This window comes from Mercenaria mercenaria, chromosome 11 (assembly GCF_021730395.1).
Source record: "Mercenaria mercenaria strain notata chromosome 11, MADL_Memer_1, whole genome shotgun sequence".
Taxonomy (NCBI): Eukaryota; Metazoa; Mollusca; class Bivalvia; order Venerida; family Veneridae; genus Mercenaria; species Mercenaria mercenaria.
In genome coordinates this window covers 64,158,091-64,184,264 of record NC_069371.1, presented here as the reverse complement: position 1 = coordinate 64,184,264, position 26,174 = coordinate 64,158,091, and the positions used below count along the sequence as shown (strand labels likewise).

The following is a 26,174-nucleotide window of genomic DNA, read 5'->3' as shown; positions in this document are numbered from 1 at the left end:
AGTAGGTCTAAAAATAGAAAAACCTTGTGACCTCTCTAGAGGCCACATATTTCATGAGATCTTCATGAAAATTAGTCAAAATGTTCATCTTGATAATATCTAGGTTAAGTTCGAAACTGGGTCACGTGCCTTCAAAAACTAGGTCAGTAGGTCTAAAAATAGAAAAACCTTGTGACCCCTCTAGAGGCCATATATTTCACAAGATCTTCATGAAAATTGGTCAGAACGTTCATCTTGATGATATCTAGGCCAGGTTCGAAACGGTCACGTGCCTTCAAAAACTAGGTCAGTAGGTCAAATATAGAAAAACCTTGTGACCTCTCTAAAGGCCATATTTTTCATGGGATCTGTATGAAAGTTGGTCTGAATGTTCATCTTGATGATATCTAGGTCAAGTTCGAAACTGGGTCACGTGCGATCAAAAACTAGGTCAGTAGGTCTAAAAATAGAAAAACATTGTGACCTCTCTAGAGGCCATATATTTCATGAGATCTTCATGAAAATAGGTCAGAATGTTCACCTTGATGATATCTAGGTCAAGTTCGAAAGTGGGTTACGTGCCATCAAAAACTAGGTCAGTAGGACAAATAATAGAAAAACCTTGTGACCTCTCTAGAGGCCATATTTTTCATGGGATCTGTATGAAAGTTGGTCTGAATGTTCATCTTGATGATATCTAGGACAAGTTCGAAAGTGGGTCACGTACCTTCAAAAACTAGGTCAGTAGGTCAAATAATAGAAAAACCTTGTGACCTCTCTAAAAGCCATATTTTTCATGGGATCTTCATGAAAATTGGTCAGAATGTTCACCTTGATGATATCTAGGTCAATTTCGAAACAGGGTCATGTGCGGTCAAAAACTAGGTCAGTAGGTCTAAAAATAGAAAAACCTTGTGACCTCTCTAGAGGCCATACTTTTGAATGGATCTCCATAAAAATTGGTCAGAATGTTCATCTTGATGATATCTAGATCAAGATCGAAAGTGGGTCACGTGTCTTCAAAAAGTAGGTCAGTAGGTCAAATAATGAAAAAACGTTGTGACCTCTCTAGAGGCCATATTTTTCATAGAATCTGTATGAAAGTTGGTCTGAATGTTTATCTTGATGATATATAGGTCAAGTTTGAAACTGGTTCAACTGCGATCAAAAACTAGGTCAGTAGGTCTTGAAATAGAAAAACCGTGTGACCTCTCTAGAGGCCATACCCTTGAATGGATCTTCATGAAAATTGGTCAGAATGTTCACCTTGATGATATCTAGGTCAAGTTTGAAACTGGGTCACGTGCCTTATAAAACTAGGTCAGTAGGTCAAATAATAAAAAAACCTTGTGACCTCTCTAGAGGCCACACTTTTCATGGGATCTTTATGAAAGTTGGTCTGAATGTTCATCTTGATAATATCTAGATCAAGTTTGAAACTGGGTCAACTGCGGTCAAAAACTAGGTCAGTAGGTCTAAAATTAGAAAAATCTTTTGACCTCTCTAGAGGCAATATTTTTCAATGGATCTTCATGAAAATTGATCTGAATGTTCACCTTGATGATATCTAGGTCAGTTTCGAAACTAGGTCACGTGTGGTCAAAAACTAGGCCAGTAGGTATAAAAATAGAAAAACCTTGTGACCTCTCTAGAGGCCATATTTTTCATGAGATCTTCATGAAAGTTAGTGAGAATGTTTACCTTGATGATATCTAGGTAAAGTTCAAAACAGGGTCACGTACCTTCGAAAACTAGGTCAATAGGTCAAATAATAGAAAAACCTTGTGACCTCTCTAGAGACCATATTTTTCAATGGATCTTCATGAAAATTGGTCATAATTTTTATCTTGATAATATCTAGGTCAAGTTCAAAACTGAGTCAAATGGGCTCAAAACTAGGTCACTATGTCAAATAATAGAAAAAACGACGTCATACTCAAAACTGGGTCATGTGGGAAGAGGTGAGCGATTCAGGACCATCATGGTCCTCTTGTTTGTGTTTATTTTGCTAAGCACCAGTGATGCCATAATTTACAATATTGCACTTTTAAGTCTATTTAAGTATTTATTAATACACAGTTTTTAGCATTTTAGCAAAGAAGGTTGTTATATAAAATTATTGTCCATTAACCTCCCCTCACCCCCTCCCTCTTCAACTCTGCCATCTATCAGCAGATTCAAGAAACTGTGGTTTTAAGATTACTTTGTTCAAGTGTTCCCTATAATAAGGCTATGTGTCACAGGTAAGACAAAGACCCTTATCTCCAAGGTCAAGGCCACACTTAGAGGTCAAAGATCTTAGGTCAGTTTTCTTGTGCATAACTGCTGTGTATGGGTCAGTATTTAAGTAACTTTGCAAAGACAGTCACTTTAACAAGACAGTCACTTTAGCAAAAAAAAAATGATGTGTCATATGCAACACCAAGACCTCATGTTCAAAGGTCAGGGTCATACATAAAGAGATAAAAGATTTTTGGTCGAAGTTTTTGGAGTGGTCTTTAATTTTTATGCATGGATTGATGTTCAGATAACCTGGTTCAATTATTCACGATTTGAAGACAAGTGTTATGTACAAGACTCAGACTCCTTTGGCTCAAAGTGGGGGATGTCAGTAGTTCTGTTACAGTTTGTTGTTTATTTCAGTTATATATTCTGAAATCTCTCCATTCCATTGATTCTAAACATCTACAGCAAATCAAATAGAGAATTTAAATATTTTAGTACTCACTTGATACGGGTTTTTGGATATATCAGACGCTAGACGCTATTTCATGATTACTTCACCCACGTTCTTATCACGTAATCTTTTTTCATAACTCAGAAATGGATAAGAAATGGAAAGAATCATTTGCTCAATAGATACTGGAGAATATTGACACATTTACTGATGGTTTGAGCGATTACGTCTCCAAGACTCTGAAATAATTATTGACTGATGATTTTATTTCATCTGGGGAAAACCTCTTAATCTACTCCAATTTCAACCATTACATTAAACACTGCATCATTTTTCATTCTTTCACTGTTAAATATTACATTACTTACAGTGTATTTGTTTGGGTTCTTTAGGTCTCTTAAAAAATGAAAGCTCTCTCTGCAGTAAGCATGACGTTATTGTAACTTTTTCTCTCCTTAAAGATAATCATTCCAGTCAAACCTGATTATCCCTTACCCTGCTAAATTATGTCTCCCACCACACAGTGGTGTGGGAGACATATTGATTTACTCCAGTCTGTGTGTCCGTGTGTCTGTCTGTCCCAAAGCTTGTCCGCACTCTAAGTCGATATTTCTCATCCGATCTTCACCAAACTTGAACAAAATGTGTTTGACCATAAGACCTCGGCCAAGTTCAATAACTAGCCAAATCGGCCCAGGCACTTGTGAATTATGGCCCTTGAATTACTGATTGGGTCCACTCATCAAGCCATCGAGAGAAACTAGACATTTTTCAATGGTGTCCACTTATCAAAGCCACCGAGAGAAACATTTTTCAATGGGGCAGTTGTGGGAGACATGCGCTTTTCTCAAAAGCATCTCTAGTTTCTATAATGAACTTGTTGGACATCCAAAATGTTAAAAGGGGTGCATACTAAAAAGATACAGACTGAATGGCAAAAATGTGCAGGCTGATCATGATCTGCACTGGTCGCAAAGGCAGAATAAGTCTTGTCCAGTATGATAAGGGCTAAGCAGCCGGTCAAGGAATTGTCATCAGGTGGTTGCTTAAGTTAGGTTGAAATTAGAACAAAATGTAAATTGAGAAAGTTATAGCTAACAGGCTGCTTATGCCAAGTGACTGCTTGATACTTGTGACTAATAATAGTTAAGGTAAGTTGCAAGTATTTGACAGCAAATTCAAAGAACTCAAAAAAGTAATGGTACAAACTAGGATATGGCATATTAGTTGTCTTTTTATGTTAAAATTTAAAAATGAGACAGCTAGCTAGAGCTGTTAGTACAAAAAGTACTATTCTAATACTCAGCATAATACTTCTACAGTTAGTGCTATAAAAGGAAGGATATCAAAAAAGATGGATTATATAAAACTTCTACTAAACTACTATAATCACCACATTTTAAACAAAGGCATTTTGAGCCTTTAAAGTTGTTCTATCACATTTATGCAACATTTTGTGACATTCTTCACTTTTTGTGTATTCTCTTTGAGATTTATTTAAGAAGCAAAAAGACACATCACAAAATGTTAGATTTGTAATGCAGATATAATAAAATAATAGGGCTCAGAGCGAAACTAGTCTAAGTGTATATAGAAGTAGAAGCAGATAGACTAGTTTCGCTCTGAGCCCTAATGATGTTTTATTGATTTTTAGCTCACCTGTCACAAAGTGACAAGGTGAGCTTTTGTGATCGTGCAGCGTCCGTCGTCCGTCCGTCCGTGCGTGCGTCCGTGCGTAAACTTTTGCTTGTGACCACTCTAGAGGTCACATTTTTCATGGGGTCTTTATGAAAATAAGTCAGAATGTTCACCTTGATGATATCTAGGTCAAGTTCGAAACTGGGTCACGTGCGGTCAAAAACTAGGTCAGTAGGTCTAAAAATAGAAAAACCTTGTGACCTCTCTAGAGGCCATATATTTCACAAAATCTTCATGAAAATTGGTCAGAATGTTCACCTTGATGATATCTAGGTCAAGTTCGAAACTGGGTTACGTGCCATCAAAAACTAGGTCAGTAGGTCAAATAATAGAAAAACCTTGTGACCACTCTAGAGGTCACATTTTTCATGGGGTCGTTATGAAAATTGGTCAGAATGTTTACCTTGATGATATCTAGATCAAGTTCGAAACTGGATCACGTGCGGTCAAAAACTAGGTTAGTAGGTCTAAAAATAGAAAAACCTTGTGACCTCTCTAGAGGCCATATTTTTCACAAGATCTTCATGAAAATTGGTCAGAATATTCACCTTGATGATATCTAGATCAAGTTCGAAACTGGGTTACGTGCCATCAAAAACTAGGTCAGTAGATCAAATAATAGAAAAACCTTGTGACCACTTTAGAGGTCACATTTTTGATGGGGTCTTTATGAAAATTGGTCAGAATGTTTATCTTGATGATATCTAGGTCAAGTTTAAAACTGGGTCACCTGCGGTCAAAAAATAGGTCTGTAGGTCTAAAAATAGAAAAACCTTATGACCTCTCTAGAGGCCATATATTTCACAAGATCTTCATGAAAATTGGTCAGAATGTTCATTTTGATGATATCTAGGTCAAGTTTGAAACTGGGTCACGTGCCATCAAAAACTAGGTCAGTAGGTCAAATAATAGAAAAACCTTGTGACCTCTCTAAAGGCCATATTTTCATGGGATCTTTATGAAAGTTGGTTTGAATGTTCATCTTGATGATATCTAGGTCAAGTTCGAAACTGGGTCACGTGCGGTCAAAAACTAGGTCAGTAAGTCTAAAAATAGAAAAACCTTGTGACCTCTTTAGAGGCCATACTTTTGAATGGATCTTCATAAAAATTGGTCAGAATGTTCATCATGATGATATCTAGGTCAAGTTCGAAACTGGGTCACGTGCCGTCAAACATTAGGTCAGTAGGTCAAATAATGCAAAAACCTTGTGACCTCTCTAGAGGCCATATTTTTCATGGGATGTGTATGAAAGTTGGTCTGACTGTTCATCTTGATGATATATAGGTCAAGTTTGAAACTGGGTCAGCTGCGGTCAAAAACTAGGTCAGTAGGTCTAAAATTAGAAAAATCTTTTGACCTCTCTACAGGCCATATTTTTCAATAGATCTTCATGAAAATTGGTCTGAATGTTCACCTTGATGGTATCTAGATCAGTTTCGAAACTGGGTCACATGCGGTCAAAAACTAGGTCAGTAGGTATAAAAAGAGAAAAACCTTGTGACCTCTGTAGAGGCCATATTTTTCATGAGATCTTCATGATAATTAGTGAGAATGTTCACCTTGATGATATCTAGGTCAAGTTCAAAACAGGGTCACGTTCTTTCGAAAACTAGGTCAATAGGTCAAATAATAGAAAAACCTTGTGACCTCTCTAGAGGCCATATTTTTCAATCGATCTTCATGAAAATTGGTCAGAATTTTTATCTTGATGATATCTAGATCAAATTCAAAACTGGGTCACATGAGCTCAAAAACTAGGTCACTATGTCAAATAATAGAAAAAATGACGTCATACTCAAAACTGGGTCATGTGGGAACAGGTGAGCGATTCAGGACCATCATGGTCCTCTTGTTTTAGTTAACTTTCTGAGTTTACCAAGCTCATGTGAATTTCATCTTTCTTGTTAGATATGTTTTATCGGTCTCTAAGGAAAGAACACATAATTGTTTCCTTTCTTAATATATTGAAACTATCGGACGGATCTTTGGCTGTTTATATACCGTGTTTTTCCTAAAACGGTAATTTGAGGACATTTAGTAGTGGCATCGATCGAAGTTAATATTTTTCGTTCTACCAGATAAAATCAATTTTTCAACAAGAACGTTTGCAACGCACGCATTTAAACCTATTCTAGGAAATGAAATAGAAACTAAGATATTGATAAAACAATTTAGACTGATGCATGTTTTAACTTGTGGAGCTCTCCTCTTGGCAGTTTACTTTACTTGGGAGTTATAGCAAGCGTGGCATACAGTAAATACTTTGGCTGGTGAAACGCTCAAGTCTAGATTTTGAATAGTAATACAAAAAATGTCTTCTTTTTCTAAAACTAACGGAAAACAACCATCAGAAATAGGATGGGCGAAAACAGATTTTCGAATTCGAAATCTGTATGCCGGATTGGAAAAAATATCGAATTTAAAGGATGATGAAGAACAGTCTAAAAAGCTAGATGAAATTGAAAAGAAATTCAAAGCGTTTTTTAAAGTAACAAAATCAGAAAAATATGAGCGCCTATTTCACAAAGATATTTTGCAAGGAACAATAACAGACGAACACATAAGAGATGATCCATTACAAACAGAAATGTAGGACAATGATATAAATGGGGAATCGTTGTTGTTGCGGGCAATGTCCATATCGGTTGAAAAAGAAAGCAAGCAGGAAGAAACACTTACGAAAATAAAAGAAATGTTGATAGAGTCGTGTCCTAAGATGATATTTTTTTCAAAGAAAAATGATAAATGCAAAGGAATAACACCGCTTCATGTTGCAATATTGAAAGAGGATACAAATTTACTTGAATACATGGCAACTGTTGCTAGCGACAAAAAGATAAAACCTGAAACCATCAAGGATATCTGCGCTGATGGTTTTGAGTTCCAAAACACTGTTATGATGGCTGGAACACCATTGGGAGTTGCCGCGCTTAAGTTCAACAAAAAGCTTTTTGACATAGTATTGGAACAATTTAAATCAGAACTTGAGGTTACAAACCATAAAGGGGATAACATCGTGCATTCTTTGATCAAGTATGCCATTGTTCAACCAGGCAAAATGGATGATGTACAGAAAATGTTACATTACGTATTAGACTGTGAATTCAATTCACCAGATTTGCCCTATAGTGAAAAGAAGAAATGGAAGAGAAAAGTTCGTAAACTCCTGATGATGAAGAACAAAGAAAAACTGAACCCGCTACAATTAGCTGCTAAAAGGCAACAGTATGCAATATTTGAGCTTATCATGCATCATGAGGTAATTTTATATATCATTTCAGCGTTGTTGCTTTAATAAACGCAATTTCATAAATATTTTCCAGGTGTATCTGAAGCTTTGTACATTATTCATTCTAAAAATACTATCTCAGAAGTAGGCTTGGTCGAATAATCATTTGCCAAAAAAAAAAAAATCTATATAGGCTGTGACGGCGAATGAGCATGCGGAGTATGGACTTTTGTTCACAAGTGTCTCATGGATGTCATTTTTTTTTAAATGAAATTGATTATTATATAAAATAAGAGTTTTTAACATATAAATCAGAACAGAAAAATCTCAAGTTGGAAAAAGGACACCGCAATAGAACGGATATTAGCATTGGTAGCGGAATATATTAGATACTAATAAGGTCAACCCGACATTATACTGCATGTAATTATCTGAATTTTGGAAAACAATGGCCTGTCTTACAGGGCATGATTTTGGTAGAAGATATAAAATAGAAAAAGTAGAAACTTCACAGGTCGCTGATGTAAAATGATTCAGTTTTAATATATAACTGAGAGATACAATGCAAAAGAAAAACCTAAAAGACATTAAACATAATACGGTCAGATGAAATAAGTAAGCATACGCATATAAAGCCTCTCAGACATTTGTGCAAAATCCTCTGAACACCGGGATCCTCTGAAAAACCGAACTATTGACTTGGCCTGGACTGGGTCTGGTTTTCAGACTTTTTACTGTATTCCTTTTTCTTTTGTTTTAAAGATTTTTATTGATTTTGTTTAGGAAACTTACATAGCAAAAACCTTTCATTCTGCCTTTTCAAAATTATGACTAATTATTAGTACTACATCGCTCTGTACAGATGTACCGAGTAGGAATTTTAATTGCAAGTTAAGCGATGTTTTAATTCTGTATTCATGATTATAATAAGAAGTTGAGTGATCCACAGAGCATTACCATACCTGCATATGAAATATATAGGTTTTATGCTTTCAAGAATAGGGTGTATTCTAGTCGCTGTTTTGTTTTGTTTTGTTTTTTGTTTTGCTAAATAACGGCTATTTGTGTGGGAGAGGATGCGTGTTTACGTGCGTACGTGCGTGTGTGCGTGCTTGTGTATGTGTCTGTGTGTGTGCGTGTGTGTGTGTGTGTGTGTTAAAGCCCCATCAAGTGTTTTATGTCCTTTATTATCGTCTTTGGACCTTTTCTCATAAGTTCAATTGACCTAAGGGCCATTTTCATACGAAATCGGTTTCTTTCCAGGTACATTGTACCAGAGAATCAAGTGACGGGATTTTCAATGAAGAAGTCTTCGATATCACTGAGATCGAAACACTTGCAATTGAAAACGAAGTGAAAGGAGACGAACACGAGATTATCAAAAAGGAATATCACGAATCGATACTGGAGTACCTCATTCATCAGCAAACAACAAACGCGTTCTTGTTTGCTGATTTCATGCCTGTCAGGGAGGTGATCAAAGAAAAATGGAAATACTATAGTTCCAAATTCCTTTTTTGGTTTTTATTTCATATTTTCTCTATGATCTTCCTTTCAGTGGCAGCCTTGTACAGGTCAAAACTTGTGGCATCAGAAAATGGGGATATTACTTATAAATACCCTGTTATTAGGAACGCTTTTGTAACAAGTGCGTCAGTATTTGGCTCTATAGTCGGTGTGGTTTATATTATTTTAGAAATCACAAGGCTTTGTCTAGGTCGTTTTCAATATAAGACAGCTTCCTCCAGGTTTAAAAGCGTTCGGCGTCATTTTAGTACACCTTACTCAAACCTTGTATTTAGAGTATACTTTGTATTGTTTTCTCTGTTGCTTATTTTGGATTTTGCCTTTGCTTCAGCTGCAGGGCGACATTCATTCGATTATCAAAATTACTGCCTTCTTTTTGCAGTAATTTTAGGATGGTATCTCTTTATGTTTTTCCTGCAAACATTTAAAACGTTTAGTTTCTTTACTGTTTTGATACAAAGAGTTGTATTAGACATGTTTAAATTTGCGTTCGTCATGGGAATATTTCTAGTAGCTTTTTCCATTGCAATGTACATGGCAATGCAAGGCGCCAATACCGACAATGATGAGTTTGAACACTTTGGAAAAACAATGGTGAAAATGCTTACTATAATGCTTGGTATTGGAGAAATAGACATCCTGTTCCAGGCTCGACAGCCAGTTCTAGCAGTTATGATATTTGTGATCTTTGTGCTGTTGACAACAATACTGTTGCTTAATGCACTTATCGCAATGATGTCAAACTCATGCACAGATTTGATGAGCCATCATAGAGGCATGACTGCTACAAAGATGCATTATCGTCTACAAAAGCTATCTGTTATTCTGTTTCTAGAAAGCTTCCTCCCTCGTTGTGCGTGTAAGGAAGTTGGTTTTGTAAAAAGAAAGAACAGATATGAAAATAATGAATGGGTTTCAAACACTCAGAGACGATTATGGACTCTGAGTTCTGTTCATGATCATGAAGAAGAGGCAGAAAGCTACGATCCATCTGACCAAGGTATAATGTCCACACTAATGTCGCATTTGCAGCCACGTACGAAATCGAAGAAAAAAAGCAAAACAACTCACACGAAATATAATAATGTACGCCCAGCTGTAAGCAGCACGACTACCTTAGAAATGCAGAATCAAAAACCTGTTCGAAGACTTTTACATATTCGAGACATTGGTCATAATCCTTGTGACACGTGTAAAAACGATAGCATGGTCTACACCGAGACACAGGAAATTGCTGAAGTTATAGAAGTACCAGAAGTAGAAGAAGATATCACTCGATTTGCGACTACGTATTAAAGATGTATAAAATATCTGTGACTTATTAACACTATGTTTCAACAGTGTTGCAAACAATCTGGCAGCTTAAACAGGCGATGGTTGCTTAAGAAAAGAAGAATTAGAACAATTGCTTATGCTTTATTTTCATGTATTGATTTACGCGTTGTCTTAGCTGATCTCGTATCTTGCATGCAAAATTGCTTATGTTTTCTTTTCATGTATTGATTTACGTGTTGTCTTAGCAGATCTAGTGTCTTGCATGCAAAATTGCATAACCATGCTTTTTTTTCATGTGCTGATTATCGTGTTGTCTTGGCAGATCTATTGATTTGCATGAACAATTGCTTATGCTTTATTTTCATGTGCAGATTTAAGTGTAGTCGTTGCAGATCTAGTGTCTTGCATGCAAATTGCTTATGCGTTATTTTTCATGTCCTGATTCTTGTCACTTCATTGTTCTTCTGATGTCGGTCAGTAGCTACACCTAACTTATGATGATTGTATCTATGACACATATTTTAAGTAAAATTTGTATAAATATTTTGTATATATTGCGCGGTTTAGTTCATCAGATAAATTTGTTTTTCAAGGCTTGCATGTTTTGACCTTTATTGCTTTTCTTCGTTTGATGGTTTAAATTTGGATAATTTGATCGTAATTTCAATACCCAGCGTGGATTCTTTTCTTTGTGTGTATTGATTGCACACAAAAAAGTTGAAAGTTCTGGTTGAATTGATAAAATAATTGTACAATAATTCAATTTTCGTCATTTCAAACATAATTCGTATAATACCTTTGTTTGTGAATGGCATGTAGGGGTTGGATAAACAACGGAGTTCATAATAAGGCACTCTTTGAACAGAAACTAAAAATTGCTGAATAAGTTTTTCGTATTCAAGTATGAACGAACAATGATATTTGTCGCTTTGGTCTGGTATTCGGCTGCGATTATGAAATAACTGTATCATCAAAAACTTGTTGAAAAGTCATTTCATTGTAATGTCAATTTTCAATGTGAGTACTGGAGAGTTTTTTTCTTGTTTTTTATATACGGTCTGTTATCAACGGTTTGATAGGTAGGACTACTTGCCCGGGTAACCACATAGAAATTTTAAAAAAGTTTCGGAAAATCTTAAACAACATTCTTTAAAATGATCAAAGCAAGACTTAAGTATTATACCCGATCTTAAATGTTATATTATTAGTATTCAACATTAGTGTTTACTTGTTCTTCATTATTCGGAATTTAACTATTAGTATGACCGACATTTTTTTTGAAGGAATATTATATCCTAAACGATAAATTCATAGTTTGACGTCCGATGCGATGGAATTATATCACGAAGGACAAAGAATGACTTAAAAAAAAAAAAAAAAAAAAGCAAAAACACTGCTTGAGATAAAGTTTTCGATTTTTACACGATATCAAGCGTTATCATCCACATCCTTGGTTGATGTTAGTAAATTTTAACTGTGATATATTTATAATGTGATATGTATATAAATGTACCACTTAGATAAGTGCTATATTAGTAATGCAATAAATTGTTTATTTCAATCTTACAAGACTAAATGCTATACAAGTATGTTTTAACGAGAGGCTGGTATTAATCAGTTTATTACAGATCTGGGGCCGTATTTATAAAGCATCTTAAGTATAAGTTTTGACTTAAGTTGAAGATTTTACTTAAGTTTGTGGTGATTTCAGCTTAAGTCTAAGTAAAAATACTTAAGTCCTATTCATAATACAGCTTAAACGTAAGATACGTAAGAAATGACTTACGTCAGAAAACAAAATGGCGTCGTGAGTACGATTAAAGTGTTGTTTTTCAGATAAAAACACTTTAAACATAATTGTGCATGTTGTATCTGTCTGAAATTAATGTTTTTTTTTTTTTAATGTTTTCGTCCACAATAAAAGCCAAAAATTACTTATTAAGTTGTTTTATGAATAACAAATATACTTAAGTAAAATAAATTTCTTACCTAAGAAATTAATACTTAAGTAAATAATCAATTTCTTATACTTAAGATGCTTTATGCATACGGCCCCTGATCTGTTATAATACTTGATCTTTTAAAATCGTTTTAGCCAACATGTAACATTGTGACAAGGTGAGCTTTTGTGATCGCGATGCGTCCGTCGTCCGTCCATGCGTCCGTGCGTAAACTTTTGCTTGTGACCACTCTAGAGGTCACATTTTTCATGGGATCTTTATGAAAATTAGTCAGAATGTTCAACTTGATGATATCTAGGTCAAGTTCGAAACTGGGTCACGTGCGGTCCAAAACTAGGTCAGTAGGTCTTAAAATAGAAAAACATTGTGACCTCTCTAGAGGCCATACTTTTCAATGGATCTTCATGAAAGTTTGTCTGAATGTTCACCTTGATGATATCTAGGTCAAATTTGAAACTGAGTTATATGCCTTCAAAAACTAGGCCAGTAGGTCAAATAATACAAAAACCTTGTGACCTCTCTAGAGGCCATATATTTCATTGGATCTGTATGAAAGTTGGTCTGAATGTTTATCTTGATGGTATCTAGGTCAAGTTCGAAACTGGGTTGACTGTGATCAAAAACTAGGTCATTATGTCTAAAAATAAAAAAAAACATTTTGACCTCTCTAGGAGCCATACTTGTGAATAGATCTTCATGAAAATTGGTCAGAATGTTCATCTTGAGGATATCTAGGTCAAGTTTGAAACTGGGTTACTTGCCATCAGTAACTAGTTCAGAAGGTCAAATAATACAAAAACTTTGTGACCTCTGTAGAGGCCAAATTTTTCATGGGATCTGTATGAAAGTTGGTCTGAATGTTTATCTTGATGATATCTAGGTCAAGTTCGAAACTGGGTTAACTGTGGTTAAAAACTAGATCAGTAGGTCTAAAAATAGAAAAACCTTGTGACCTCTCTGGGGGCCATACTTTTAAATGGATCTTCATGAAAATTAGTCAAAATGTTAACCTTGATGATATCTAGGTCAAGTTCGAAACTGGGTCATGTGTCTTCAATAACTAGGTCAGTAGATCAAATAATAAAATAACCTTGTGACCTCTCTACAGGCCATATTTTTTTGGGATCTGTATGAAAGTTGGTCTGAATGTTCATCTTGATAACATCAAGATCAAGTTCGAAACTGGGTTAAGTGCGGACAAAAATTAGGTCAGTAGGTCTAAAAATAGAAAAAAAATGTTACTTCTCTAGAGGCCATACTTTTGAATGGATCTTCATGAAAATTGGTCAGAATGTTCACCTTGATGATATCTAGGTCAAGTTCAAAACTGGGTCACGTGTCATTAATAACTAGGTCAGTAGGTCAAATAATAAAAAACCTTGTGACCTCTCTAGAGGCCATATTTTTCAATGGATCTTCATGAAAATTGATCAGAATTTTTATCTTGATGATATCTAGGTCAGTTTCAAAACTGGTTCAATGAGCTCAAAAACTAGGTCACTGTGTCAAATAACAGGAAAAACGACGTCATACTCAGATCAAAACTGGGTCATGTGGGGACAGGTGAGCGATTCAGGACCATCATGGTCCTATTGTTTTTTTAACAGATACACATTAGCACTTGGTGTTTTGGCTTTTTAGTTTTTATGCCCCCGAAGGGAGGCATATTAGTTTTCAACTGTCCGTACGTTAGTTCGTTCGTTCGTTCGTCACAACATTAATATTTTGCATGAAGGCAATTTACTCGCGAACCACTGCACCCAGGACCTCAAACTTCACATGCTGATAGTACTTATCGAGTGCACGACTGCTACTGACTTTGGGTCACCAGGTCAAAAGTCAAGGTCACCAGGTCAAAGAACAAGGCGCTGCGGGGGCATTTGTCACCATTAGTGACAGCTCTTGTTTTTATTGTAATTGTTTCGTTTTATGACAGCTTTTAGGCCAGTGAAAACCCCAGATTACTGCCAGCTTCTCGGTTTTTACACATTGTATTTATTTATGTATCTTATTTATAACTTAAGGTAGTTCTGTGTGTTCGGATCAATTTTGTTCTACAATGTATAATTATATTAAACCCTGATTTCTCAAAACCTCAGAATATATTTAGAAAATTCAGGAAATAAAAAATAGGGTCGTGTTCTTGATTTTTTGCTGGACTGATTTGAAAAATTAGGACCTCACGCAAGTTTTCAAAATGGAAGTCTATGGGAAGAACGCAATTTTCATAACATTTTCGCGAATTGAATTTTTTCTACAATGTAGATTTCATTGAAACGTCTCACAATCGTAAATAAACATATGGTCTATAATGTGGTGAAATAAAATGTATAGGTCCGTGTGCTTATTTTTGAGATATCTACCCATGATTAAAGTGATCCACACATTTCAAGCTGAATTATTTAACGTGTCACAAGCTTTAATACCATATTGTAATTTGAGAAGGACAGTAATGTTGTCACTGCAATAAATGTACTCACGAATTGACGTTAATTCATAAAATGATTTTCACTTCCGTACGCCGTATCCAGGCTCCAGGCTTTATTCTACGTTTTCCGGATAAATGACGTTACGCCATCACTTTCGGTTTATTAAACGTGCAGAACTACCTTAATAGAATAGTTTATGTGATATGTACAGAAATTATATTACATGTAGCCTCCTATAATTCTTTTAAAATTAATAGAATGGTCTCGCATTAGATTTTATGTAATTGTACACAGTAGTTATATGATTTATGCTAGAATGAGATAAAACTAATACTTGACACAAACCATCGAATATTTGCCAGTTTTGTGTAGTTATCTTTTCCAGTGCGCCGTTATGACGTAACAGTTATGACGTACTAACAGTAATTTTGTTGCATAATAGCAGACAGTTTCAGACAATTTTGTCTGACAAGAAAATAATTCGGGTCGTGTTAGACTATTTGTTGGATTTCTCAACTATACACACTATTTTCATACAATTGAGAACATTTTACTGTAGGATGTGTCACAGCCAGCGTGTAGCAACTTTTGTTGGTCAATAATAGAATAGAATAGAATGACTTTTGTCGTCTGCTAGCAATAATATTAAGATTCCCTGTTCACTCCCTTGAAGTGAAAGCAAACAAGATATTAGTGTATTACACTGACCTGTCTAGCAATACAGTTAATATGTAGTATAAACACGCGGAAGAGTCCTATATCCCTGTTGCTGAAATGGTAAAATCATTATAATTATTCTAAAAGAATATATCTATATTTAATATTACGTTCAAACTTCGCTCGAACTCGGATAATTCGTACCTTACCCTTCGACAGGACCCGGCAAAGCATTTATATAATGTATATTTTTCGATGGCTTGAACTACAGATAACTGGAACAAATTTTGCTTGCCCCGTTGAGTTCGAGCGAACGAAGTTCGACTCTATATCTGAACATGTTTAAGTAATAATTGCAAACTCGTTTTTTAGGTTGAAACCGCGAAGTGGTTGAGACCTATAACTACCGTATTTCAGAGCTTGTATTTGATTGCTACACCATTTATAGTATATGTGTTGTGCTAAATGTTGTTTGATATGTACTTTTTTTTAATAAACAAGTTATCATAAAGTTGTTGCGTGTTGTTATGTAATAAGTATTGCAACTGTATGTCATGTAAATTAAATTAAATTAATAAGAATGTTTTTAATGCATCCTTATTGATACCTGTTAATAGGAATTAACGTTAAATGGGCGGACCACAAATACTATTAAGTATACCTTTGTATCTAGTGGATGGAGTTTTATATACAAGTGAAATATGTATTTCAAATAAAAAGTATGCATGATACTGTTAGCATGACACAAGAAGTAATAAACGTTAATTTCATTTTATATGGTAGTATCTAGTAGAGATCTTATCTTCAGGACACTGTAAAAATATTTATAATATTATATTATACATGTGGTACAGAAATTAGTGAACAAGATTCGTTGCATCGGCCAAAATATACCTGATACCAGCTAATAGTGTGTTGCTAGTAGTGTGTTATATAGCAGAACTTTGAAATATCACAAAGGCATGAAACTGACCACTGACAGTTTTCATGTCATTTTTATTTGGCAAGTGGATTCTTAATAACATCACTTCAGTTTGAAGAAGGTAGACTCTGTGATAGGCATTAACTGTCTTGAAATGTAAAGAAAGATAAATCGATTTTCAATGGATGTTGCCAAAATTAAGATAAAGCTCCGTAGAACAAAGAGTGTTGCTAGGTGACATACTGTTTGTTGACTAAATCTCAGACAGAATGCATGAAAACTGTAAAATCTGAAAGCTTAAATGTTGCTCACACGCAGTTAAGACCAAAACAGCTAATTCATGTTGTTTGATAGCGCCCTCTTTTATGTAGTATAAAGCTTTTTATTGTATGAAACTGTCTGCATAATGGTGTTTTACAAATAAGTATTTCCAAAACTACACTAACTCACTTACAAATTCAATGTACAAAAATGACAGTGCTTTCTAATTTTAAAACATGTTGACATACAATGTACCTCGTGAGACAAACCATTGGTCCGTTATAAGGTACCATGCATTAATTAATCATTAAAAAATCCATAGAATTCTTAAGCTGGGTTTTTCGTTATATGGTCTAATTCTCCTGAATACACTCATGTAACCCCTGTGAAAGCACCATATGTAAATCCATTTCCCTTTCTAATGTTTTTTATCACTGTTGTTATAAAAACTATTTAGCTTCATTCAATCACTCTCGAATACACATCCTGGAAATACTAATACTAGAGTCATAATGATATGATAAGGTGAGGCATGACTCAAAGAGGAGCTCTGGACCATGACTTTTGGTCGACACTTTTGCCAGTCGAGCACTAAGTAAAGGACTCCTTTCTGGGACTATGGTAAGTGTGTTATTGAAAGTTACTTGCATATCCTGGAGAAATCTAGTTCTATTGTGGGATATTTCCTCCATATTAGAAATATTTACAACAGTATACTCACATGTTCTATGGTAAGAAATAGATACAAAAGAAAATACACATTCTATGGTGTAACATTCCTTGCGTTTCAATTTCAGCTCAATTTGATAAATGCTTACCTGAAAACAAATACATTTTAAGGGTAGCCCTCTGCAGAGCCATAAAAAAAACATGCCTTGCTCATTTGACGGGCTTTAGGCATTTGGAACGGCAAAAGTGTGTGTAGTTTTCAAATTAATGTTACAAATTATAAGTTGTTAAGGAAACATTTACAAGGAAATATTTACCCACACTAGGCAAAGAATACGTATAATTGTGTTCCATGTCGGCACAAGCGTGCAATGTCGATGACAGTGTGCCGGTATCGGGTAGTGACGTAAGCAACATACTTGTATGAATATAGTGTAATATAATTGTACCCACAAGTTAACTACCATAGGGGATAAGTACGGTTTAAGTGATTCTGATACAAACAGAAAATAAATCATATCTATTTAATAACGTATTTTTCGTTCAAATATCGGGCTGACAAAGGACTTTTTTCATTAAAGAAAGTGCTGTTTCGCTCTTACCTTTTAAATTTTCATGTTTCTTTTTGTTGCAATTACTTCAAATTATAAAACATCTGTATCTAAAACAAGATAGGTCATAAAGTCATTATAAACAATTTCTTTCATTCCATATACCTCGAATTAATGAGAACCCATGTCTTAAAAGAAAATCAAAAAGATGTAACAAAACTGTTATATGTTTAAGAAAAAATAAAATAGTTATCATAAAACCATCTTGAAATTTGCACAACTCTATAATTGTTTCCATAATATAATAAGGGGTAACCACGTGGATCTATAAATCTTATTTGACCATAATATAATGGGTATATAAATTTAGCATCGTGATCGTCTACAACGTTGATAATTTACTTTGAAATAGACATGGACATGGACAGCAAGGACAATGATGATGGCACCGAGGAGGCAACGGAATTGAAATGCTCCTCCAACTCCACTGATGCTGATGCGAACAGTAAGTTCTTTTTAAGTCAGTATATCTATAACTTATAGCATGTGTTTACCATCTGTCCAAAGAGTAATCAATGTTCCCCCTTACGTCAGACTTTGCGAGGGTTCGTGAAAATCTAACTTCAACTTGTGGATTTTTTCTATAGATACTGGAAAAGGCATTAAAATCATTAATGAGTTGCCCATAAAATACCAACAGGAAAACTTGCTTCAGATCCAAAAATTTCAAATAAGCCTAACGAAAAAAAAAATCAAGCATGCGACCTTATCTATTTTACTGGTTATTTTTTACACTTTTAGAAATTTTAATTAAATCAATGTCTGCATGTAGAATTTTTATCCAAACGTGCGGAACTGCCTTAAGAACATACTTTAACTTGATTTAGATGAGCTATTCAAGTTCGGAGGAAAATATAAATGTGAGAACTTTTATTTAAACGTGAACATGTCATTGAAATGGTGAATTACTCATGGACTCACATTATGAAAACTTGCTTCAGATTCTTTTTTTTATTTTTTATTTTTTTTTTCAAACTGGTCAAAAAAATCCACAACGCGACCCAATCTTTTCTACTGGCTAAAGCTTTTTAGAATACGATAACAGCTAAGAATGTAGTTCAAATTCTACATTTTAATTTTTTATCCAAACGTGCAAAACTACCTTTTAAGCCTATTTTAGATGGGTTAAGTAGAGTCCATTGGTAACAATTACTCATGTTCGGGGACAACAGACATTTGCGTTACATCTTTGAAGTGTTTTTCATTTTGTTGTGCGCATATAAATGATTTCATTTAAGTGCTAGATTACGGATAGAACTTCAAGAAAAAATAGTCTCAAAAGAAGCTGTGTGTAAGATGTTTAGATGCAGACAGAAGTTAAGAATGTTATTCTATGTCTATGTTGTATTGCTTAGCAATCGTTTGTGATCTTGACTAGCAGGCGCGTTGACAAAGAAAGTTCGGCAAAAATAGTAAAAACATAGAAATTATGTGCACCACAAAGATATAGTGTAAAAGACCTATTTTACATGCTAGGTTTAAAGTAAAAGCAGGAAGATGAATTAGAACTGACAGAAAGGAGGAACCTGCCTAGCAAATATTTCTAAGCTTGGACTAGCTTGAAAAGACACTGGATGACTGTTCCATAGATGCATACTTCTTCGTGTCTTTGAATACGGTATCAAATAGTTCAGGTTTCTAGTTCTTCTAAGGTGTCTTTTGTCAACTAAAACAAGCTTGTGTTGGATCTTATACAACATTGTAACTGCACTGATCTTACAGCGTTGTTCTATAGTTTGCCAGTTTAGTTCATTTAACATTTTGGAAACACTACTGGTGTAGCTGTAGTCATTGTAGACATATCTTGCTGCTGATCTTTAGACCTGCTCTATCTTGAGGGTTACATATTTTTGCCACGGATGTCATATGGTAGAACAGTACTTTAACTGGGGTCTAACACAAGTTTTATATGCAACCTCTTTGACTCTTTTATTTGTGGTTTTAACATTTCGTTTAAGGAATCTTGGGGAATTTTCTGCTTTGGATATTATGTTGTTGATATGATTGGTCCATGATAGCTCTTTTTTATGGTTACCCCTAGATATTTGGCAGAATTAGCCGATCTTAATTAGATGTCATGCGGCGTATAGGTAAAGATTACAGGATTTCTTTTGCGACTGATTCTGAGGACTTCACATTTGTGTGGACTGAATCAATCAGAATCATCCTTGGACCAATCAGACTCCAAGGTTTCAATGCTTAATAGGTATTCCTGTAGAGCTTGGGCATCACTGTTTGATTTATCCGTAATATAGACTATCGTATCATCTGCGAGCAGCCTCAATTTGCCCAACACTGTCAAGCAGATTATGTAGGAAAGAAAACGGCAAGGTCCAAGAACCGAACCTGAGGGGCTCCAGAGAGGACGGGGAGTTTGTCTGAAATGTGACCTTCAACTACAACCTGCTGGGTGCGATACTAAAGGAAGGACTTGACCAAAAACGTGGCCTGTGGGTTGACACCTAATCTTTGTAACTTGTGGGCTTGTTTATGATGATCTAACTTACCTAAAGCTTTGCTGAAATCCACGACTATGATATCTATTTGTTGACCTAGTTCTAAGTTGCCATGGACTTATAAGCTGGGTTTCGCAGCTGTGCTTTGTTAAGGACTAAGGATATTAAACTTATCAAAGAAGGACATAATGTTGGAGACCAGAATATGTTCCATTAGCTAATAGTTCAATTGAAAAACCTAGTTGATCTGGGTTAACGTGCGTGTTTTCGCTCGAAAATATGGGTAAGTATTAGAAAAACCTGGTTTATCTATTGTTAATCCTAGTGTTTCGACCGTGAACCTGGGTTATGTTATGATTGGACAATAGGCGTTCCATAACCGTTGATATTTGTTTCTAAAGTAGCGATATTATCTTTGAGGGACATAATATCAGATAAGATATAAAGGTAACAAACACAACATCTACATTTCGATATGCACCCCCCGCCCCCACATCATGTATGAATGTATGAACACTGATCAGATGGGGCGATTTTCTTGTCGGTATGAGGGAAATTGTGGGCTCGAACCCCGCTATAAACCGGACTGTTAATGGTTATTGTCTAGTCATGTTCCTTCCCTAATACGATGGTTAGGAAAATTGACGTACCCGTAATAATGTACTTCTTTTTTTTTTTTTGAAGAGTATTTAATAATCAATTCCTACCATGAGATTAATTTAACTGACTTTTTAGGAATGCGTAGGTTCAAGCCCAGCTAAGACCAAACTTTGTTAATTATATTTCTTTTTCCAAGTCTTACTATCATTGATCTGTCGTACAAAAGAGGAAATGTTTTATTTGATTAGCCATTTCTTGCTGTTTAAAATGAATTTAACCTGAAGGGTGAATGTTGAGACTTCCTTGAAAATACTACTTTACATTTGTAAAAGTTCTTGATTTTGCATTTATTCTTTAGTTTGGAAGAAATGTAGGTAGATAGGTTTTACTTCTGCCCTATGGTTCTTTATGAATGGAGAGAGCAATGCCATAATTTGAGCTTAATTTCTGTCCGATTAAATCCTTTTACTCGAGGCTCCCCAGAAAAATTGTTATCGACAATTCTATTTTGTGTTTAACTTTCATAATTGTTACGCAGTACTTTGAGGTTTCATTTAGAAAGATATTTGGTAAAATGAATTATCTGCGATCATTTTGCGCAATGGTTATCTCTTTGAAATTTGTGTCTGTTTCAGCTGGATGAAAATAAAGACATAATTTATACAAAATTAACAAATAATAAAAAGAAAAACAAACAACAAGTACAAGGTAAAAGTCGTTTAAAGATGAATCACAGTGCGAAAATATGTTAACTTGAGAACTGTATCAAGTTAATGCAATTGTTAAACATTAACAATACGGATCCACTATGATCTTAATATAACTTGAAAACAGTTGAAAACGAGTGTTTAAACAAAACTCACTTACATATACACCCCCACCCTTTAATCAAATTGTTAACAAAGCACTTTTTACATTGTATCTTTCAGTATTCGTCAGAATGTTTAAACGAATTAAGTATAAAAATAGCCCAAATAAAAAAGTATAATGTGGTCATTTGTTTCTTCTCACGTTACTGTGGCAATTCCACGCAGCGATTACTCCCGTAGTACCTATAGCAAATGATCTGAAAGAATAGATTCTTAAAACCTCTAAACATGACCGATAACTCATATCACTCTAAGTTCATTTTAATTGATATTTCATATTTCTTATTTTCCATGTTATGTCAGACCGTCGAATAATGCGCAGTATAACTCATATCGACGATTGTTTCTCGGAACAAGCGTTTGTTTAATTAGCCACTTAAAGACCGGGGTCATAATCTATAACGAAGCGGTCAACAGTGAGGTCTTACGAAAACGTTCCATTCATACGGACATTTCATTCATAGAGGCGAATTATTTTACCATCATTATGTAATATTTTCTTATGTTATCTTTCAAGTATTTACCGTTAGAAAAATAAAACATTATTATAACATGTTTGAGCAAATAGATCTATCGAAACAGGTAAGTTTAACAATCTTTATACAACTTTTGGCAAAACTGATAAACGTGGCGGACTATTTGAATTGCGCATGAAATTATATTTTGTGTTGTCAGTCTCAGCACCTGTTGAACTTTGTGGAAACTCAATATATGGTTATAATCGTCTGGCGAATATCGCCAGCCTAAAAACTGCATAACATAGTTACAATGACCCGGTTTTGTCTTGTTCTAATTGTTAGCATAGATCTTCCAAAAAGCTACTGCGTAACATAGTAGCAATGACCTGGTTTTGTCTTGTCCCAATTGTTAACATAGGTCTACCAAAAACTACTGCATACTATAGTTACAATTAGCCTATTTTGACTGAAAAGTCGATTACACTGATTATATACATGTTGAAAACTTCAATTTTCATTGTTGTTTCGAACCCACATCAGTGAGAGGCAAGTAATTTGATGTCATCGACATTAACCACTCGGCCTCGGTGGCGCCCGGATCTATAATTAATGGGTACCTATCAGAACTATTTTGTCTTTGACTTTGTAATGCACAATGATATAATATGTCTGGTTATGACCAAGTCATGCTTAAATAACTGATAAACCTAAACAATATTAAAATTTGTGACGGATTTATCAGTCATTCGTTGTGTTTCCGCCGGTCAAAAACTAGTTTAATAAGAAAAAGAAGAGAATGTTCTCTAAAGACTTACGTCACGAGCTTTCAAATTCGGTTTCATCGTGCTTTTGCAAGTAATAGGTAACGCAAGTTTGGAAATATTTATTAAGATGCGCGTTTTCAGACATAAAAAGTGAAAAGGTAAAGACTTGTGAACCCGTTTTACGTTAAGAATTGCGCAATATTCCAGTTTCAAATCTATGCATTCAGAATACTTTTTGAGGGTCTGTATAGTCGCTGCGTCTTCCGCTTGGCTCAGCATATTTTTCAACAAGGGATTGTCAATTTATTCGTCGTAGAGTTATGACCATTAGATGAATTTTAGCTAACCTGATCACAATATCCTTAAGGTGAACTATTGTAATACATACAATAATTATAACAAGTATCTATAAGACATGGAATATTATAATTTACCAAAATATCTTGATTGTTTCCGACTTTACAAGAATAAAAAACAACAATTCATTAGATGTGGAAAAACACTTGCAATAATTTATGACTATATTTGACTGTAGATGACTACACCAGTACATAACATACATACTTTGCGGAAACTTAAGTGTTATATGAGAAGTCTGTTTGAATTTTATTTACTTTATTTGAATGGGCACGTTTATGAAACAATATCGTTGTAAGTTGAATCTGAAAACTGTAATTTACATTATCAATTTGAAGTGATATATGTAGTGTACATGCACATGTTCGTAAAGGAACTTTAAATGAATTGGATGGAGATAGGACTACTGATACAACCATTAGAAGCACAATGGTACATAGTGTGAAAACGGTCACAGTCCCCTAGGATTGTTTTTAAGCTTGCCTTTCCCTGTCATAAACAGAAAATAGTAGTAAGAAAAAAGTCCGCAATTTTACACACTTTTAGTTATACAACGTGAAACGGGAAGTATCATAGGATTCATTAAGCGTGCGACCTCCCAGCAGTAGTATCTTGCCTCTGTGCATTTGTAAATGCAATAACCGTTTCAAGGTTAGAGAAGAACGTAGAAGAAATACTAGTATCCTTTAACAATTTGTACCATTTGAACGATTTTCTGCATTATCATTCGTTCAGTGCATGTTGCTGTCTAGACAGTGTCCTCAAAGTAGACTTTCCACGTATAACAATTTTTAAATGTTTTGCTCAAGATCAAAGAGACTCATTGGTAAATAGGCCGGCAGCAAAACATATAACAAAGACGTCTGGTTAACACAAGTTATAGAAATATATACCGAAATAGGGAATCAGAGAACCTCTAAAAAGATCCTTGACAGAATAAAACAGGTTAATAGATGTGTTTTGAAACCATTACAAGATACAAGATACAAATTTCATTTAAAGTCGGTGTTAATAGTTTAAAAAAAAAAAAACAGTCTTAGAATAACAGTGCAAATAAGTTTTCTATTTTAAGAGAAGTTTGACATCCATTTGATATTTTCAAAGTTTTTAATCTTATGCATTCTTATTCAATTATATATGCTTTTTGCGTAAATTATGAATTCAGGGAATCTGAAAAACTTCTCCTGAACATGCGCTACTCTTTACCCCTTTGTCATAAAAAGATTTATGATAGATAACCTACAGATATATTTCTGTTGTTTTCTTCTGGGGAAAAAAGAACTTTGTCACATCGGCTTTATGCACGATTATATTCATGTTGTTGCATGTTAATTGCAGTAATGCAGGCTTAATGTCATAAATGGTTAAACCTTTTGATTTAAAAGCTCGTTCATCAAACGGATTTGAGCATGCAAATGGATATATGGGAGCTACGTTCGGGTAAAGACATAAAAGTGCAATATTCTTTGCAGATCTTAAAAAATTGTTACGGCCGCTTACGTATGGCCTTACGTTTAAAAACCAATCTCCCACAATTGTGTCAGGGAGTCGACACTTTGTCTCAGTAGTTAGAGCATTGGACTTCCATCCGTGCGACCCGGGTTCGAATCCCGCCTCAGGCACTCGGGATTTTACTGTTAAGCCCATTAGTCGTAAGATGGGGGCAAGTCCGGGAAATGGACTTATCAAATGCCAAAAATGGCAATTTCTATGCCAAAATGACGTCCACGTCGTCATAATATGATGACTTTTTTGAAGAGAATAAAATGTTACGGTCGCTTACGTAAAGCCTCAAGTTTAAAACCAATCTCTGCGTCAGGAGTTGACTCAATGGCTCAGTGGTGAGAGCATTGGACTTCAGCCCGTGCGACCCAAGTTCGAATCCCGCACTTGGGATTTTTCTTAATTAAAATTCTATCCTCTTCAATTTCTGTTACGCTCTCAAGTCGTAAGTTGGGGGCTCGTCCGGGATATGGACTTAATCTAGTGTTTCTGTTGTTTCTATGTCATTCACGTCATCATCAATGATGACTCCTTTGAAGAGGGGAAAGTGTTACGGTCGCTTACGTATAGCCTCACGTTTAAAACCAATTTTTGACAACTGCGGTAGGGAGTCGACGCCTTGCCTGAGTGGTTAGAGCATTGGACTTCTACCCGTGCGACCCTGGTTCGAATCCCACCAGAGGCTGTTGGGATTTTTCTGTTACGCTTTTAGGTAGTAAGAAAATAAATCTGCATGTTTTACACAGTGAAATGCCGCATATAAAATGCATCGCGTGGTTTTCTAGGAGCAAGTTCGTTATTTGATAAGTTTAAATACCTTTTATTGAGTTTCTCGTTCAGAAAATAGACAAAGTTAGGTGTCCAGAATGACTGAAAAGGTCAATAATCCATCAACATTGTTTGATGTACAAATTTTGTCTAGATTTTTTTAGTCGAATTAAAACCAACTTTTACAAGAATGAGGCAATCATAATTTCACAAATTTTCAACACTTTTAAAGTTTAAAACAATTTTATATTGAGCTCAAATGTGTCCATAATTGTTAAAAATAGTACGCATTTTGCATACACTTTTTTTGCAAAAAAGCCAGGATGACATATTACATATATATAAGCTAACAATAAGATTACATAGCTTCTTCTAACATGATTATCACATGCTGTACAATGAATTATCAAAATATTAGACAACATATTTACAAACAATCTACCTGTCTAATACTCGTTTTACTAACTGGGATATTTTTGCGATACTTGAAACAAGCATATC

The 26,174-nt window shown here is 34.9% G+C and overlaps 1 protein-coding gene across 1 annotated transcript; it reads left to right on the top strand.

Annotated features, from left to right (window-relative positions):
• Positions 1–6,641: 6,641 nt before the first annotated feature.
• LOC123532671 (transient receptor potential cation channel subfamily V member 3-like) lies at positions 6,642–10,409 on the top strand. The gene is made up of 2 exons (XM_045314198.2): positions 6,642–7,616; positions 8,850–10,409. The coding sequence occupies exons 1-2, from the start codon at positions 6,990–6,992 to the stop codon at positions 10,407–10,409; spliced, it is 2,187 nt and encodes a 728-aa protein (XP_045170133.2). The 5' UTR covers positions 6,642–6,989.
• Positions 10,410–26,174: the final 15,765 nt, after the last annotated feature.

Excerpts from the sequence above, each read along its gene's own strand:
- LOC123532671 (XM_045314198.2), top strand. The coding sequence starts at position 6,990 with ATGTCCATATCGGTTGAAAAAGAAAGCAAGCAGGAAGAAACACTTACG. Across the intron at positions 7,617-8,849 it reads AGCTTATCATGCATCATGAG|GTACATTGTACCAGAGAATC; the intron begins GTAATTTTATAT and ends GTTTCTTTCCAG.